General features: G+C 42.1%; 1 protein-coding gene across 2 annotated transcripts in view; it reads right to left on the reverse strand.

Annotated features, from left to right (window-relative positions):
- Positions 1 to 14,634, reverse strand: part of LOC146710631 (vesicle-fusing ATPase) — a 76,607-nt gene that overhangs the window by 22,101 nt on the left and 39,872 nt on the right. For both annotated transcript variants that reach the window (XM_085453231.1, XM_085453229.1), the window contains 5 exons: positions 8,667 to 8,752; positions 4,099 to 4,198; positions 3,972 to 4,011; positions 2,810 to 2,976; positions 2,594 to 2,704 (listed from right to left, as the gene is read on the reverse strand). In XM_085453231.1, coding sequence (XP_085309357.1) covers positions 2,594 to 2,704; positions 2,810 to 2,976; positions 3,972 to 4,011; positions 4,099 to 4,198; positions 8,667 to 8,752 — 504 coding nt within the window. The remainder of the gene's footprint in view (positions 1 to 2,593; positions 2,705 to 2,809; positions 2,977 to 3,971; positions 4,012 to 4,098; positions 4,199 to 8,666; positions 8,753 to 14,634) is intronic.

The raw sequence follows: 14,634 nt of genomic DNA on the forward strand, positions 1-14,634 counted from the left end.
TTTTTAAAAGATGTACTTTCCAAAAACACATGTAGTAAATGTGCTAAAGGTAGAAGCCATACAGCAGCTCTCTTGTGTCTTCAGCAACTTCTTGCTTGCACTGGTGCATTTTTTCAGAGTCACTGTGGTAACATTTATTACAATATATCTTCATATCTAATGGTTTCCTGTCAGAGTCAGATCTTTAGCTTTGACTCTCCAGCACCTGTAGCTACACTTTATCTCAAAGACATGGAGACGTGATATAGAATCAGCTGGATTCATGCATGTTTTACTTTGCCTCCCTCCCTTTATTCCCAACCAGTCATGACAGATGGCTGCTGCTCTTTGACCCTGGTTCTGCTGAAGGTTTCTTCCAGTTAAAATCGAGTTTTTCCTTTCCACTTTAACCAAGTGCTTGCTCAAAGGGGGTCGTCTGATTGTTAGGGTTGCTTCTGTATTACTGTAGGGTCTTTACCTTGTGGTAAAAAACCCACCTTGACATAACAGCTGTTATGATTTGGTAATATATAAATAAAACTGGATTGAATATAAACGTCATGTATATTCACTCAGAGTCTTATGACATCAAAAAAGATCCCATTACAAAAACCCTGTTGGTGACAAAGGTCGGGAATGACCATGTCTCATTTTTTTCCTTTTTTTTGCATTTCCAAATAACAACAGTGGAAGCTCATTTTCCTCCTCAGTCACCTGGTCTATGAGCAGAGCTACTATGGCAGCGGTAAGTTCCAATTTGGGAATAATCACAGGTTTGAGTTTATTAATTGCTTAACTCTTCAAGGATCTTTGTGTCCCATCCAAGCCTCATTCATGTTAGTTTTTGTGGGATTAGCTTTAATGTGGATGACAATGAATAATAAATGGAGCTCACATCAAAAGTGAACTCTCCTGGCGAGAGTTTTGTCTCTTAAATTGAATTTAAATTGAAACAGGTTTGTTTCAGTATATCATTGTATGGCTGGAGATCTTTCAACAGGTCTGGCATCCCCAAGTCCAGATACTTGTTCTTCTTTATTATCGTCTCTTTAGGTACTGAAAGGTTAATGGTTCTGCTTTTACTGAGCAAGGTGTTTAACTTGAAATCATTGTTACAACACAGTGTTAATCGTGTGCAAGTTTCAGTTCCTCCCCTTCATCCACTACTTATTTATGAAGATGCCCAGTTAAAAATGATTTAATGCTTTTCTATTTATTCAATCCACACTGTCTTGTGCACATTACAGGGAAAAGGTCTGCACACTATAAACAGGACAGGATATGACACCAGAGCTGCAGCATCTTCTACTTTTCTAACACACAGTTGTGATCGCCACAAGAATCTGAGAAGAATCTGGGTGAGTTGTATGGCTTTGCAATATACTTCAGTCACTATCTTGGGGCAATAGGTGCAGCTGTGGGGCAGTAGGTGCAGTGGGTCAGAGTGTTGTTGGGGAAGAAAGTCGACCCAATATTGCCCCAGTGTGTCACGAGTGTGAACAGGTGAATGTGACTTGTAGTTTAAGACATTTTCAAACCAAAAAGTCTAGAAAAAAAAGTAAAAGAATTTAAATGCACTACATTTAATTCAATAACTGCTGTTCTGCAGAAACACTTTAATTTTAAAGCTTTGTTTAGCGCTTTGTTTTCTCTCAGTGAGATCCTCTTTCATTTCATGGAGGGTTTGGAATATCATGCAAATCTTTATGTCCCTAAATAGCCACTCCTGCTGTTACAGTTTCCAGCTCAAGTTGTTACTTCTTAGCTTTTAGAACAGCTTTTTCAGAACGTTTTGGTGTAAGCCTGGCAGCTTGTGACAGTTATTCAACCTTTGACTTGTTTTGCAGTAGTAATGCAAGACCAGGAAGATTGTGATGGCCTCAGTGAACACAGTGAATCATCACTCTTTATATGTGAAATACAGCTTTGAGGTGTAACATTCTCTCTAATGTGTTTACAAAGGAAACTCAACAATTCATTTAGACACCTTATCCATAAATTCTCGCAGCGCTGTCACTGCGGGGTTTGACTACAGCTTGACGAGATGAAGTCCCCCATCTTTCTTGGAAATAAAGTTAAAAGGGATTTTTTTTGCATAATTTGCAAACAACACAGATTTTTGATTAAAACAACAAACTTTGCACTTCTTCATGCTTTCAGTCTCTGCACAATTCAGTTTGTCTATTCTATTTGTCTAACTATATTTGTGCACACTGTATTAAGATAAAAGTACGTAAAAAAATCATCATTCCAAAAACATAACCTCCTTTGTAGAGGAGGAGGTAATATTATGAGTAGGGCTTCATTTCTCAAATGCAAATCAATTTCAAGCTTCCTCCCTGGAGTTTAATTATGAAAGCGTAATGCGTTAGTCCAGCACAAACAACAAAGTCCCGCAGGTGCCAGGACTGACTCACATCCAGACTCCCGTCCCCACTAAACGAGCCCTAACCGCAGGCACTTCCAGTAACAACCAGGCTGTTACTGCTCAGTTCCTGTTTTTTACCAATGAGCGATTTCCAAGCTGTATAACTCAGAGCCTCTACATCAAAACCCTGATTTACTTTACTTTCCCTGGGATAATTTGGCTGATCTTGTTATTGTGACTCAGTACCTTTTGCGGTTTCTTTCCAGACGCTGGTTCTCCTTTGAGGATGCTGGCATCCATGGCCTCAATATCCTTTACCACCAAGCCAAACAGCTTGTCACAGAAACTAAACACTAGCTGAAAGACAGGAAAGCAGATGATGGTACATCAAAAGTCAAATGTTATGCCTCTGAATATCGATGTGTGTGTGAGTCTGACACTTTGAGGCATGGAAATAAAAACCTGCTGGGTGACAGAGAAGGCCTGGTTGTTGAACTGCTGGATGAACTCGGCGGCCATCTTGTCTGAGTCGTAGGGAGAGGAGTCAGTACTCTTCTTCTGCAGGAAGTCGATTTCGATTGTCATGGCGCCAATGCACTGCTTGGACTTGTCAAAATTGTAGTTGGCCACTGATTGGACAAACAAGGCTACAATTACTATCATATTTAGGTTAATGAGTCAAAATCTGCTTTGGATTTTTATAACAAACCCTAAAAAACAATGAATCTAAAAGTAAAAGCTGTAGATGTATGTAACACATGAGGATATAAATGAACAACTAATAATAAACCATTACAGAAGAGATTCTAATAGATCTTTTAAATAGGAACAATTTGCAGTATTTGACATTATTAATAGTTTGCAAAGCCCCATCCTAAAGGTAAACTGTCCAATTTTAACTGTAGCAATTAAGCTACATGCTTAGGCATTAAAGCCCAAGTGGCCTGCACAAGAAATTAAAGCAAAGATTTAAAAATGTATTCGTCTTATACTTCTCAAATATGGGAAAAAAGCACAAGAAGTTAATGAAAGTTTTTCATTTATTTTTTCAACACGTGTCACAGTTCTTAACTGTTTATCTTTAACAAGCTAACAGGCCAATGCTACTATATAACTGCCTCAGTGATTTCTAGAACTACATAATAATAATAATAAATGCAAGAATATCTGTAACAATCTAATAGGACAACTGCTATTAAGCTAACATTATTAGCTCTGGGAGCTCAAGGAGCTTTTAAAAAAAGGACGTTTAACATCACATGCTTCTAATTTCAGCATAAAATACATCTTAAGGAACTGCAGTGCAGACACCACCCTGTCCTGCACTTTATTGTGTGCCTGAGATTACTTACATTACCCGAGAAAAGTCTGCAAAACCAACGTAGTTCATTTGAAAATGCAATATGTAATCTTCGTGCCTAACATATTATATTTGAATAAAATGGAGTTTTACATTAATGACTCGCTGTCTTGAAAAGTCAGTATTTATCACAGAAAGTAAACTGTCTTAATTTACGAGTGCATCTATATGCAGCAGCTGAAAGCTTGAAAACAGTAACTACAGAGGTTTTGAGTTGGTATTCTTAAACATCAAAATCAGCAATCAGAGAAGCGCATTTCATACCTTCCACCTCCTGCCCTATGGAGAGACCAGCCCATTTCCTCTACAGGAGAGAAAAAACCAAGAAGAAAAGCCTGAGCATGTGGCTAACACGTACTTAACAAGTCTGTGAGTTTTTGCATGTGTGTACCTGTGGCAGGCTGAAGGCGATGCTTCCTGCAGCCACAGTGTGGTGGGTCTTGACTGTAAACACAAACTTGTGGTTGGGTGTGGTCTTCACACTCACATGTCTGTGGAGAGAGATTGGATTACAATTTTTATCTTACATTACATGTTTATAGTTATAGCTATAGTTTATAGTTATTGCTCAAGTTGAAGCTGAAGGTGTCTTTAAGGTTATTTAGATTTTTTGAGATAGCAACTCTGAGATAGCAAAAGAATGGAGCCCATGGCCTCCAAGCCTGGAGGATCCCAGCTCTGCCACCTCACATGAACTTGTTAACAGTCAGACATTAAACGGTGCTGTTAGGACTGTGGGCTGGTTGGAGCTTCTCTTTCTCTTGCAGCAGGTAGAACTGTGGGCAGAGCTGTATTTCCAGTGCTTGCTCCCGCACTCCTGTTTGTCATTCTCCTTTATCCCTACCGGATATTTAAGTAGTGGCTGTGGCAGCAGTTCTCTACAAGATCATTGTCTCCATTACAGGGATAACTTGGCCAACCTCAGTGTGACTTAATCCTTTTTATTCCCAGCTGATCTTCTTAATGGTTCTTGGACTTCTCACCTTCACGTGAATTCTTTCTTCACCTGCCCTCTGGAAAAACTGAGGCACTGCAGGATATCTACTTACCTTGGAATCCTTTGGATCATACCTGTCTGCCCACTCTCCACCGCATTCCTTCAAACCTCAGCCTGTTCACCTTCAGTCAACCCTCTCCTGTGCCCTTGGTGCTCACTTATACAAGCAAGCCTCTATTACGATGACTATTGGCTGACACATTGCATCCCTTTACTCCGTCTATCACTAAGAGCAATCTGCCCTCTCAGTCTAAACCAGCCAAGCGCTTTTCTCTTGTGCATTGTAAATAAATAAAGGTTGCAGATGCTGAAATATGCAATTATTGTACAGTGGGATGCAAAAGTTTGGGCAACCTTGTTAATAGTCATTATTTTCCTGTATAAATCGTTGGTTGTTACAATAAAAAATGTCAGTTAAATATATCATATAGGAGACACACACAGTGATATTTGAGAAGTGAAATGAAGTTCATTGGATTTACAGAAAGTGTGCAATAATTGTTTAAACAAAATCAGGCAGCTGCATAAATTTGGGCACTGTTGTCATTTTATTGATTCCAAACCCTTTAGGACTGATTATTGGAACTCAAATTGGCTTGGTAACCTCAGTGTGTCATGGTCCTGGGCCATGTGGGCCCAGTATTCTCAGTTTTTGTGTGTTTTGTATTTTATTCCCTAGTTATGCCTTGGTTCCTAGGATTATTTAGTTAAAATGTTCCTTATTTGGTTACCTCCTGTGTGCCCCTGTGTATCTGTGAGCCCTCGTCTCTCCTTGTGTTTTATTCTGTTTTCCCCAGCCTGTTATGTCTGTGTTTTCCCCGCGCTCTCTCTCCTCCTGTCTGAACCTCTGTACTTCCTGTTTTACTTTGCCCGTTTCCCGTCAGTGTTGCGTTCACTCCTGCCGTGTCTTGTTATGACTATCAGTGTCACCTGTGTTCCCCGTGTGCTCCAACTTCCCTCGTTAACCCTCTGTGTATTTATGTCTGCGTCTCCCTCAGTTCTGTGTCGCGTTCTCCCTCATGGCCGTGTGTGTTCCTCAGCGAGCTTTGTATTTAGTTTCCCAGTTTAGTTTTGTATTTCCTACGTTCTGCCTCTCCAGCATTAAAGCTGTGATTTTTGAGTTCATCCCCGAGTCTGTGAGTTTTGCAATTTGGGTCCTCCTCCTGCCACACAGCGATCCATGACACAGTGACCCCTGACCTACATATACAGGTGAACAGAGTCAGTTGTAAGTTTCCCTCCTCTTTTAATTTTCTCTGAAGAGTAGCAACATGGGGGTCTCAAAACAACTCTCAAATGACCTGAAGACAAAGATTATTCACCATCATGGTTTAGGGGAAGGATATAGAAAGCCGTCTGTTTCCACAGTTAGGAACATATTGAGGAAAATGGGAGACCACAGGCTCAGTTCAAGTTAAGGCTGGAAGTGGCAGACCAAGAAAAATCTCGGATAGACAGAAGCGACGGTGAGAACAGTCAGAATCAACCCACAGACCAGCACCAAAGACCTACAACATCATCTTGCAGCAGATGGAGTCGCTGTGCATCGTTCAACCATTCGGCGCACTTTACACAAGGAGATGCTGTACGTGAGAGTGATGCAGAGGAAGCCTTTTCTCTGCCCACAGCACAAACAGGGCTGCTTGAGGTTTGCTAAAGCACATTTGGACAAACCAGCTTCATTCTGGAATAAGGTGCTGTGGGCTGATGAAATGAAAAGTTATTTGGGCATAACAAGGGGTGTTATGCATGGAGGAAAAAGAAAAACACCTGCTACCTACAGTAAAATATGGTGCTGGTTCCATCATGCTGTGGGGCTGCGTGGCCAGTGCAGGGACTGGGAATCTTGTCAAAGTTGAGGGACACATGGATTCCACTCAGTATCAGCAGATTCTGGAGACCAATGTCCAGGAATCAGTGACAAAGCTGAAGCTGCGCCGGGGCTGGATCTTTCAACAAGACAATGACCTGAAACACTGCTGAAAATCCACTAAGGCATTCATGCAGAGGAACAAGTACAACGTTCTGGAACGGCCATCTCAGCCCAGACCTGAATATTATTGAACATCTGTTGTGTGAGTTAAAGAGTGCTGTCCATGCTCATAAGCCATCAAACCTGAATGAACTAGAGATGTTTTGTAAAGAGGAAAGGTCCAAAATACCTTCAACCACAATCCAGACTCTCATTGGAACCTACAGGAAGCGTTTAGAGGCTGGAATTTCTGCAAAAGGCGGATCTACTAAATATTGATTTCATTTCTTTTTATGTGGTGCCCAAATTTATGCACCTGCCCGATTTTGTTTAAACAATTATTGCACACTTTCTGTAAATCCAATAAACTTCATTTCACTTCTTAAATATCACTGTGTGTGTCTCCTATATCATATATTTTATATTAGGGCGATCCTGGCTCAAGAGTTGGCAGTTCGCCTTGTAATCGGAAGGTTGCCGGTTCGAGTCCCGGCTTGGACAGTCTCGGTCGTTGTGTCCTTTGGCAAGACTCTTCACCCGTTGCCTACTGGTGGTGGTCAGAGGGCAGCCTCGCCTCTGTCAGTGCGCCCCAGGGTGGCTGTGGCTACAATGTAGCTTGCCATCACCAGTGTGTGTGTGTAAATGGGTGGACGACTGGATATGTAAAGCGCTATATAAATACAGGCCATGTACCATATTTAACTGACATTTTATTGTAACAACCAACGATTTATACAGGAAAATAATGACTATGAACAAGGCTGCCCAAACTTTTGCATCCCACTATATATGTCAAAAAGCATAGTATGATTCACTGGTATCTAGCTTATCTGTATGTGGTTTGTGATTTTTTTTTTCTTTAATTTTCTTTTTTTTAATTTATTGCTTCTGCTGAACTGATCTGCTGTCTCTCACTTTAAAATGCCAAATGCAGCAAGAATCACATGACAGGCGAAGGGTTGAAATGCTTATCAAGAAGTGCAAAATGATGCAAACACACACAAAAAATGAATATAAGGAGGACTGTGAAGAATGCCTCAATGCCACCCAACAAGACTGAGGTGAGTGTGACAATAAGAGACAAAATTACGCACGAAACAACGCAGCTGTATCTGCTGTGTTTGACACTCGACATTCCCACTGTTGTGGATTTCACTGGCAATAATTACAGACCCCAAAATACAAAGAAAACCTCCCCTAGTTTCATTACGTGGTCAACAGTCATTGACAGAGAAGAACTTGGACCATAAATCAGGGAGCATCACCAGCTCCAGCGCCCTGGCCTTTACCTTCCATGTTCTCACACTTTTAGGTATCTCTTGATAGAGCAGCCTTATTGGTTCACCACACACAACCAACAAATGGGAAGAGTCTTTCATGTACTACAGATTCTTCATTGTTTTACTTATGAAGCCCTGCGACAGACTGGCGACCTGTCCAGGGTGTAGCCTGCCTCTCGCCCTAAGACAACTGGGATAGGCTCCGGCCCCCAGCGACCCTGAAAAAGGATAGGGGGAAGCGAATGGATGGATGGACTGCGGATCACATCAGATGTTACCCTTTTTAAAAGCAACACAATGAACCGTGTATTAGATGTGTAGATTTTAACCTTCTGAGTTCTGAGTCATCACAGGGTTGGAATCCACACCTATGATAACCTCAGAAGCTCCAGGATAGCCCCAAAGTGAAGACCTGTACAGGATGTGACCCACCTCTTGCCCCATGGCAGACAACAGAATCTTCAGTTTGACCTGAGTGCAGATTTTCATCAGATTCCTGCAGCTTTACTTATCATTGTTCCATAATAAAGTGAAATGATAATCATCCGCTGCAAGTCACTCCATCAGATCACCGACTGTCGTCTCCAGGATGAATAATGGGTGATAAAGTGGGCGGTCAGGTGGGTATTTGGAAAACTGATTGGAGAGATGCCCGGGTGTGTGCTCAGATTGATAAATGCGACGGTGATTAGGTAATAGGAAGTACTCACTGTCCTGACTGCAGATCCTTCTCACTCACCACGGCACAGTTAGTCAGCGACAGCTCGTCTGTCGGGCATCGTGCCGCTTGCATGGTCTGCAGAGAGAAAGATAGCAGAGGAAGGACAGAGATGCAAAGAACCATAATTGTTTGAGAGATACTGGGAATGACCACACACATTTTATTCCAGTACACTTTTTTATATTCTTTTAACTTGGGATTGTTATAAGAATTTCCTCCTAGCGGGCACTGAGCCTGTGAAATGTCATGTAAGGAGGAAAAATAAACACAATGTATTATAAACTGAATTTTTGAAATATAGGACACTGCCGTGATATTTTTCTATTCAGTTGTAACATTACTGACATGATAGCTCAAGTAGATGCATTCCACCTGTTAGAAACAAGGTGGTCCAACCTGAGATACCCACTATTAGATACACAAACAAACTTTATTTGTCACGTACACAATCATACAGAGTACAACATGTAGTGAAATGCTTGTGTCCAAGATGAAGACCTAGCTGCGCCATTCCAGGGCTTGGTTTTTTTAGCATGGGGGATCTAGCCAGGACCCTTACTGGATACCAGGTGGGAATTGAACATGCGATTACCACTCCAAAAGGTGTGTAGTCTTACCACTACACTATCCAGCTGCTGAGACACCGTGCTAATACCAGGTCGGACACCCCCTTTGCCTTCAGAATCACCTTAATTCTTCATGGCACAAATTCAAACATCCCTCAGAGATTTCGGTGCAACATTCTCAGATGATTTGAGCTTTTTGACGTGGGACATTATCCTGCTGGAAGACGATGGGTCCACTCTTTTCATAAATTGGTGGACGTGGTCAGCAACAATACTCGGGTGGACTGTAGTGTTTAACTGATGCTTATTTGGTCCTAAGGGGCCCAAAGCCCCCACATCATTACAGCCTGAACTGTTGGTGCAAACCAGGATGGATGGATCCTTGTATTCACATGTTTACATGTTTCTGAATTCCCCATCTGAACATAACAGCAGAAATCGAGACTCATCAGATCATTTTCTATTGTCCAGTTGTGAGCCTGTGTGAACTGCAGCTTCATTTTCATCTTCTTGGCTGACGGGAGTGAGGAGGAGACAGAGTATAGGGAACTGTTGGACCACACTGTGCAGTGGGGTGGTACCTCCTCCAAAATGTGGCAGAGACAAAGGAAATGGTGATAACTTTTAGGACAAAGTGAACACATTTCCATTCTGGGAGAAGACGTAGCATTAATGGAGAGCTACAGATACATGAGCATTCACCTCAACAAATGACCATCTTCGTAGGAAGAGATAGCTGGTGTTGTCTTAAGTTGCAATGCATCTGACTTCTCACATTTCACCACAGACATCATTTAAATGTCACAGCTTACCTGAGTGTTGTTGCTGACCATGTCAATTTCTTTCTGACTTCAGTATACCCATTTTCTGATGGATGCTTCCAGCTGGACAACACACCTTCCCACAAAGCTCCAATCATCTCAAACTAGTTCTCACTCAAACAGTGAATTCGAGCCTCTACAGTTATGAAATCCCAATATTCTGTAGAACACCTTCAGGATGTGGAAGAATGAGAAATTTTGATTTGCAACCAACAAATGAGCACACGCTTTTCTTTTTGTCTCATTTTTCTTCACAATATTCATGACAGCCAGTCTCATCATCGTCTAAGGGTGTCCTGCTGCTTTACATTCAGTCCATGTCAAATCTCAACCAACCTTCCAACTCAAGAGAGGAATTTTCTGAGTATGAATCCCTTCTTTCAGTTCATCCACTTTTCCACTGACACAGCAGCGAACACACTGACACACTCTCATTTGAACACAAATTGAAATCCTTTGCAGAACAACCACGTCTGCCACACTGAACAAAAGTAGGCAGATAGAGAAATTCCATTGCACATTGCTGCAGCATGACCACATGAAGTGGTAGCCATGGTTACTGCATTAAGTGACGACGGAGAGTGATAAATGAGTTTTGCTTTTCTGTAGGGGTGGGTTTTAATAATCGATTCATCGATTAAAATCGATTCTGGCTTGGATAACGTGATATCGTTTCATTAAATCCTGAATCGATTTTTTTATATATAAATGTATTTTGCCCAAAATTCCAGAATCTCAGGTGAAACGTCACAAAATTTTGACAACCACCAAACATTTAAAACAGTAAATGAGAGCAGGAGCACGGCTTCTGCACAAAGACGTAAACACAAAGCGCGGACCCGCCGATGGATCAGAATCAGTGAGATGTCGCCTTTCTCACCCGACGGCACGGACACGGTCGGGGCTGAAAGCTGACAGCTCGCTGATTCTGATGTTTCGGCGGGTCCGCGCTTTGTGTTTACGCCCTTCTGAACAAATTTAAACTTTTTAAAATTATACAAAATGCAAAACGCTGTGTCTGTAATAAAACTGCTGTAACTTCAGAGGTGATGTTCATATGTTGATTAATGGTTTTCTTTCGTTTTTGATCTACTGCAGAATATTTTTTATAAAATCCCAGAACAGGAAAATCACCTTCATGTTTTTCTGTGTTTTATCTTCAGCTACTTTGAAACAAAAGCATCTGCTGTGATGCTCACACCTTTGATAAAGTCTGGAAAGTGTCAGCTTCCTTATTATAGATACAAAAATATGTAAATGTACTGATCTGAATTATAATATTTCTGACTGTCTGAGGCAAAATTTCCCAGATTCAAATCGAATTGAATCAAATTGAATTGAATCGATTCAGGACCTTGTGAATCGAATCGATTCTAGAAGTCAGTGACGATACCCAGCCCTACTTTTCTGCTATGTGAATCCCTCGGCGGGAGCACAGGCTACAGATCTGCGCTCACTGTGAACACATGCTTTTTGTTTTTACTGAAGCTCTTCATTCTTAGAAGTTTGTGACGTATGCTGAGGAAACTTGGTCCTTTGAAGCAAATATCCCAGTTTCAGTGGTGAGGTCTTATGTTCAGATGTCTATGGGAGCCATATTTTGTGGACAGCAATGGGTACCTGGTACATTTTAAGCTGCAGAAGATTTAAGGAGACACCTTTGTCATCCATCACGTCTTGGTGCTTAGATCAATTTTGGTTGCTTTTTGCCAACTGCAGTTAACAAGGAGGCTGACAAATCTGAAAAAGAAAATTCAGGTGGGTGGGTGCTATGCTGCTAGCAACGTAATGTGAGCAGCTGCAGGGACCCAGTGGAGAGGAATGAAACACAGAGCGTGATGTGAGCTGGTTTAAGACAGAGCATTTTATTGTATTATTCCCCCTTTTCCTTTAATGTAAGAAGTGATATAATCAAGTGGCACAAAGAACATAAGCAATATTAGCATTTCAAAATTTCAAAGTCTTTCACTGGCAAAGAAATCACATTTATGCACACGGGTACACTGTACTGCCAAACATCTTAAACTCTGGCCACGATTTCAGTCGAATGATTGGTTAACAGCATTTTCCTAAAAAGGGAAAAGTTGAATTAATAATTTACTGTCATAGGAGCATAAATAGTGTCCTCTGGTTACAGGCAGATATGGGCAGTAACGCATTACAAATAACACTTTACTGTAATCCAATTACTTTTTTCAAGTAATGAGTAAAGTAAGTAAGTAATTTGATTACATTACTTTCAGTGCCACAGTGCCTATAGCTGTCTTTAGCTGTCTGTGAGTACACCAGGACTTTGGTCTCAGTGGATGGACATAAGAGTAGTGCCACACCCCAGTTCTGAATTGTACAGAAGAGGATTAGGACCAATAGGGAAAAAAAAGTGTGTGTGTGTGTTGGGGGATCAGAATTGTGAGAAAAATCAGATTTCTGACATTAATCTCAAAATTCTGGCTTTCTTCTCTGAATTCTGAAAGATGAAATCCAACCCCCCATTTCTCTTTCCATAGTGTCAAGTTCTCTTCTCTAAAACTGTCTTGCAGCAGGCTGGGAAGCAGATACAATTGGGTATTGTCAGCATAGTGTGTGTGTCGACCAACCTTTGAAACTTCATAATGTTAGGAAGAAAAGAGGACCCAGCAACAACTGGGGTGTCCCAGAGAAAATCAAGTGAAGTTTGGCAAAGGTTTAACCACAGTAGCCTACTACAAGAGGATTTGATGGCCCACTATGTCAGTGGTCAATAATTGATGTAATAATCAGGCATTCATAATAGTCATCCACACAGCATTTATATACATGCACATGGCAAAATATGACAGGGACTTGTCTGTGAAGGTTCTCAGTCATCCAGGTCATCGTAGTCAAAGGAGCTTGTAAAGAAAAGCGTCTGGACTTCTTTAAGTTGCTTGAAGATGTTTCACCTCTCATCCGAGAAGCTTCTTCAGTTCTAAGGTCAAATGGTGGAGAGTCCCAGATATAAACCTAGTGGGAGTTTCCCCCCACAGAGGGACAAAAGGACCCCCTGATGATCCTCTAATCGCCTGAGCCAAGGTGTGAAACTGGGCGTGGGTCCCAATCAGCCAGAGTTTCGGGTGTGTTCATTGTGAAACCTGGCCCCACCTTATCATGCGAATTCCTGAGATCAGATGGCCCAGGATGTGAGTGGGCGTTAAGGCGTCTGGGAAGGATCTCAAAACTGGATTATAGATGGCAGAGAGTTGGTGTCGTAAACCCCGCCTCTGTTCAAAGATGGTCGCTCACAGTGGACATAGATGGCTTCTTTCACTCCTCTTTCAAACCATCTGTCCTCTCTGTCCAAAATGTGGACATTGGCATCCTCGAAAGAGTGTCCTTTATCCTTAAGATGCAGATGGACCGCTGAGTCTTGTCCTGTGGAGGTGGCTCTTCTGTGTTGTGCCATGCGCTTGTGAAGTGGCTGTTTGGTCTCTCCAATGTAGAGGTCCGGGCATTCCTCACTGCACTGTACAGCATACACCACATTGTTAAGTTTGTGTTTTGGCGTTTTGTCTTTCGGGTGAACCAGTTTCTGTCTGAGCGTGTTGCTGGGTCTGAAATACACTGGGATGTCATGTTTGGAGAAAACTCTCCTGAGTTTTTCTGATACACCGGCTACATAGGGGATGACAATGTTGTTGCGTCTGTCCTCCCTCGCTGGTGTCTGGTCTTCTTTTCTGTGCCTCTTTGCTGACTTTAAGAACGCCCATTTAGGATAGCCGCACGTTTTGAGTGCTTCCTTTACATGTGTGTGTTCCTTCTTTTTCCCTTCAGGCTTAGAGGGAACATGTTCTGCCCGGTGGTGTAGGGTCCTGATTACTCCAAGTTTGTGTTCCAGAGGGTGATGGGAGTCAAAGAGGAGGTACTGTTCCGTGTGTGTGGGCTTCCGGTAAACTTCGATGTTGAGTTTGCCGTTCTCTTCAATGTGCACAGCGCAGTCCAGGAAAGGCAGACAGTTGTCCTTTGTGTCTTCCCTGGTGAACTTGATGTTCTTATCCACAGCGTTAATGTGCGCAGTGAAGGATTCCACTTCTTGCGTCTTGAGCACTGGAGCACTGTAACAAAAAATAATTTCCCCCAGGGATCAATAAAGTATTCTGATTCTGATTCTGATTCTGATTGATTTTGACCCAGGTGTCGTCTACATATCTGTACCAGTGGCTGGGTACTCTTCCTTTGAAAGAGCCAAGAGCCTTCCTTTCCACTTCCTCCATGTAAAGGTTGGCTACAATAGGTGACACGGGGGAGCCCATGGCACAGGGATAACTGTTTGCCTTTCCTGGACTGCGCTGTGCACATTGAAGAGAACGGCAACCTCAACATCGAAGTTTACCGGAAGCCCACACACACGGACCAGTACCTCCTCTTTGACTCCCATCACCCTCTGGAACACAAACTTGGAGTAATCAGGACCCTACACCACCGGGCAGAACATGTTCCCTCTAAGCCTGAAGGGAAAAAGAAGGAACACACACATGTAAAGGAAGCACTCAAAACGTGCGGCTATCCTAAATGGGCGTTCTTAAAGTCAGCAAAGAGGCACAGAAAAGAAGAT

Source organism: Copadichromis virginalis, linkage group LG4, assembly GCF_057382275.1.
Source record: "Copadichromis virginalis isolate Kocher_CV1m ecotype Utaka linkage group LG4, C_Virginalis_male_GT1.1, whole genome shotgun sequence".
NCBI classification, from domain to species: Eukaryota; Metazoa; Chordata; class Actinopteri; order Cichliformes; family Cichlidae; genus Copadichromis; species Copadichromis virginalis.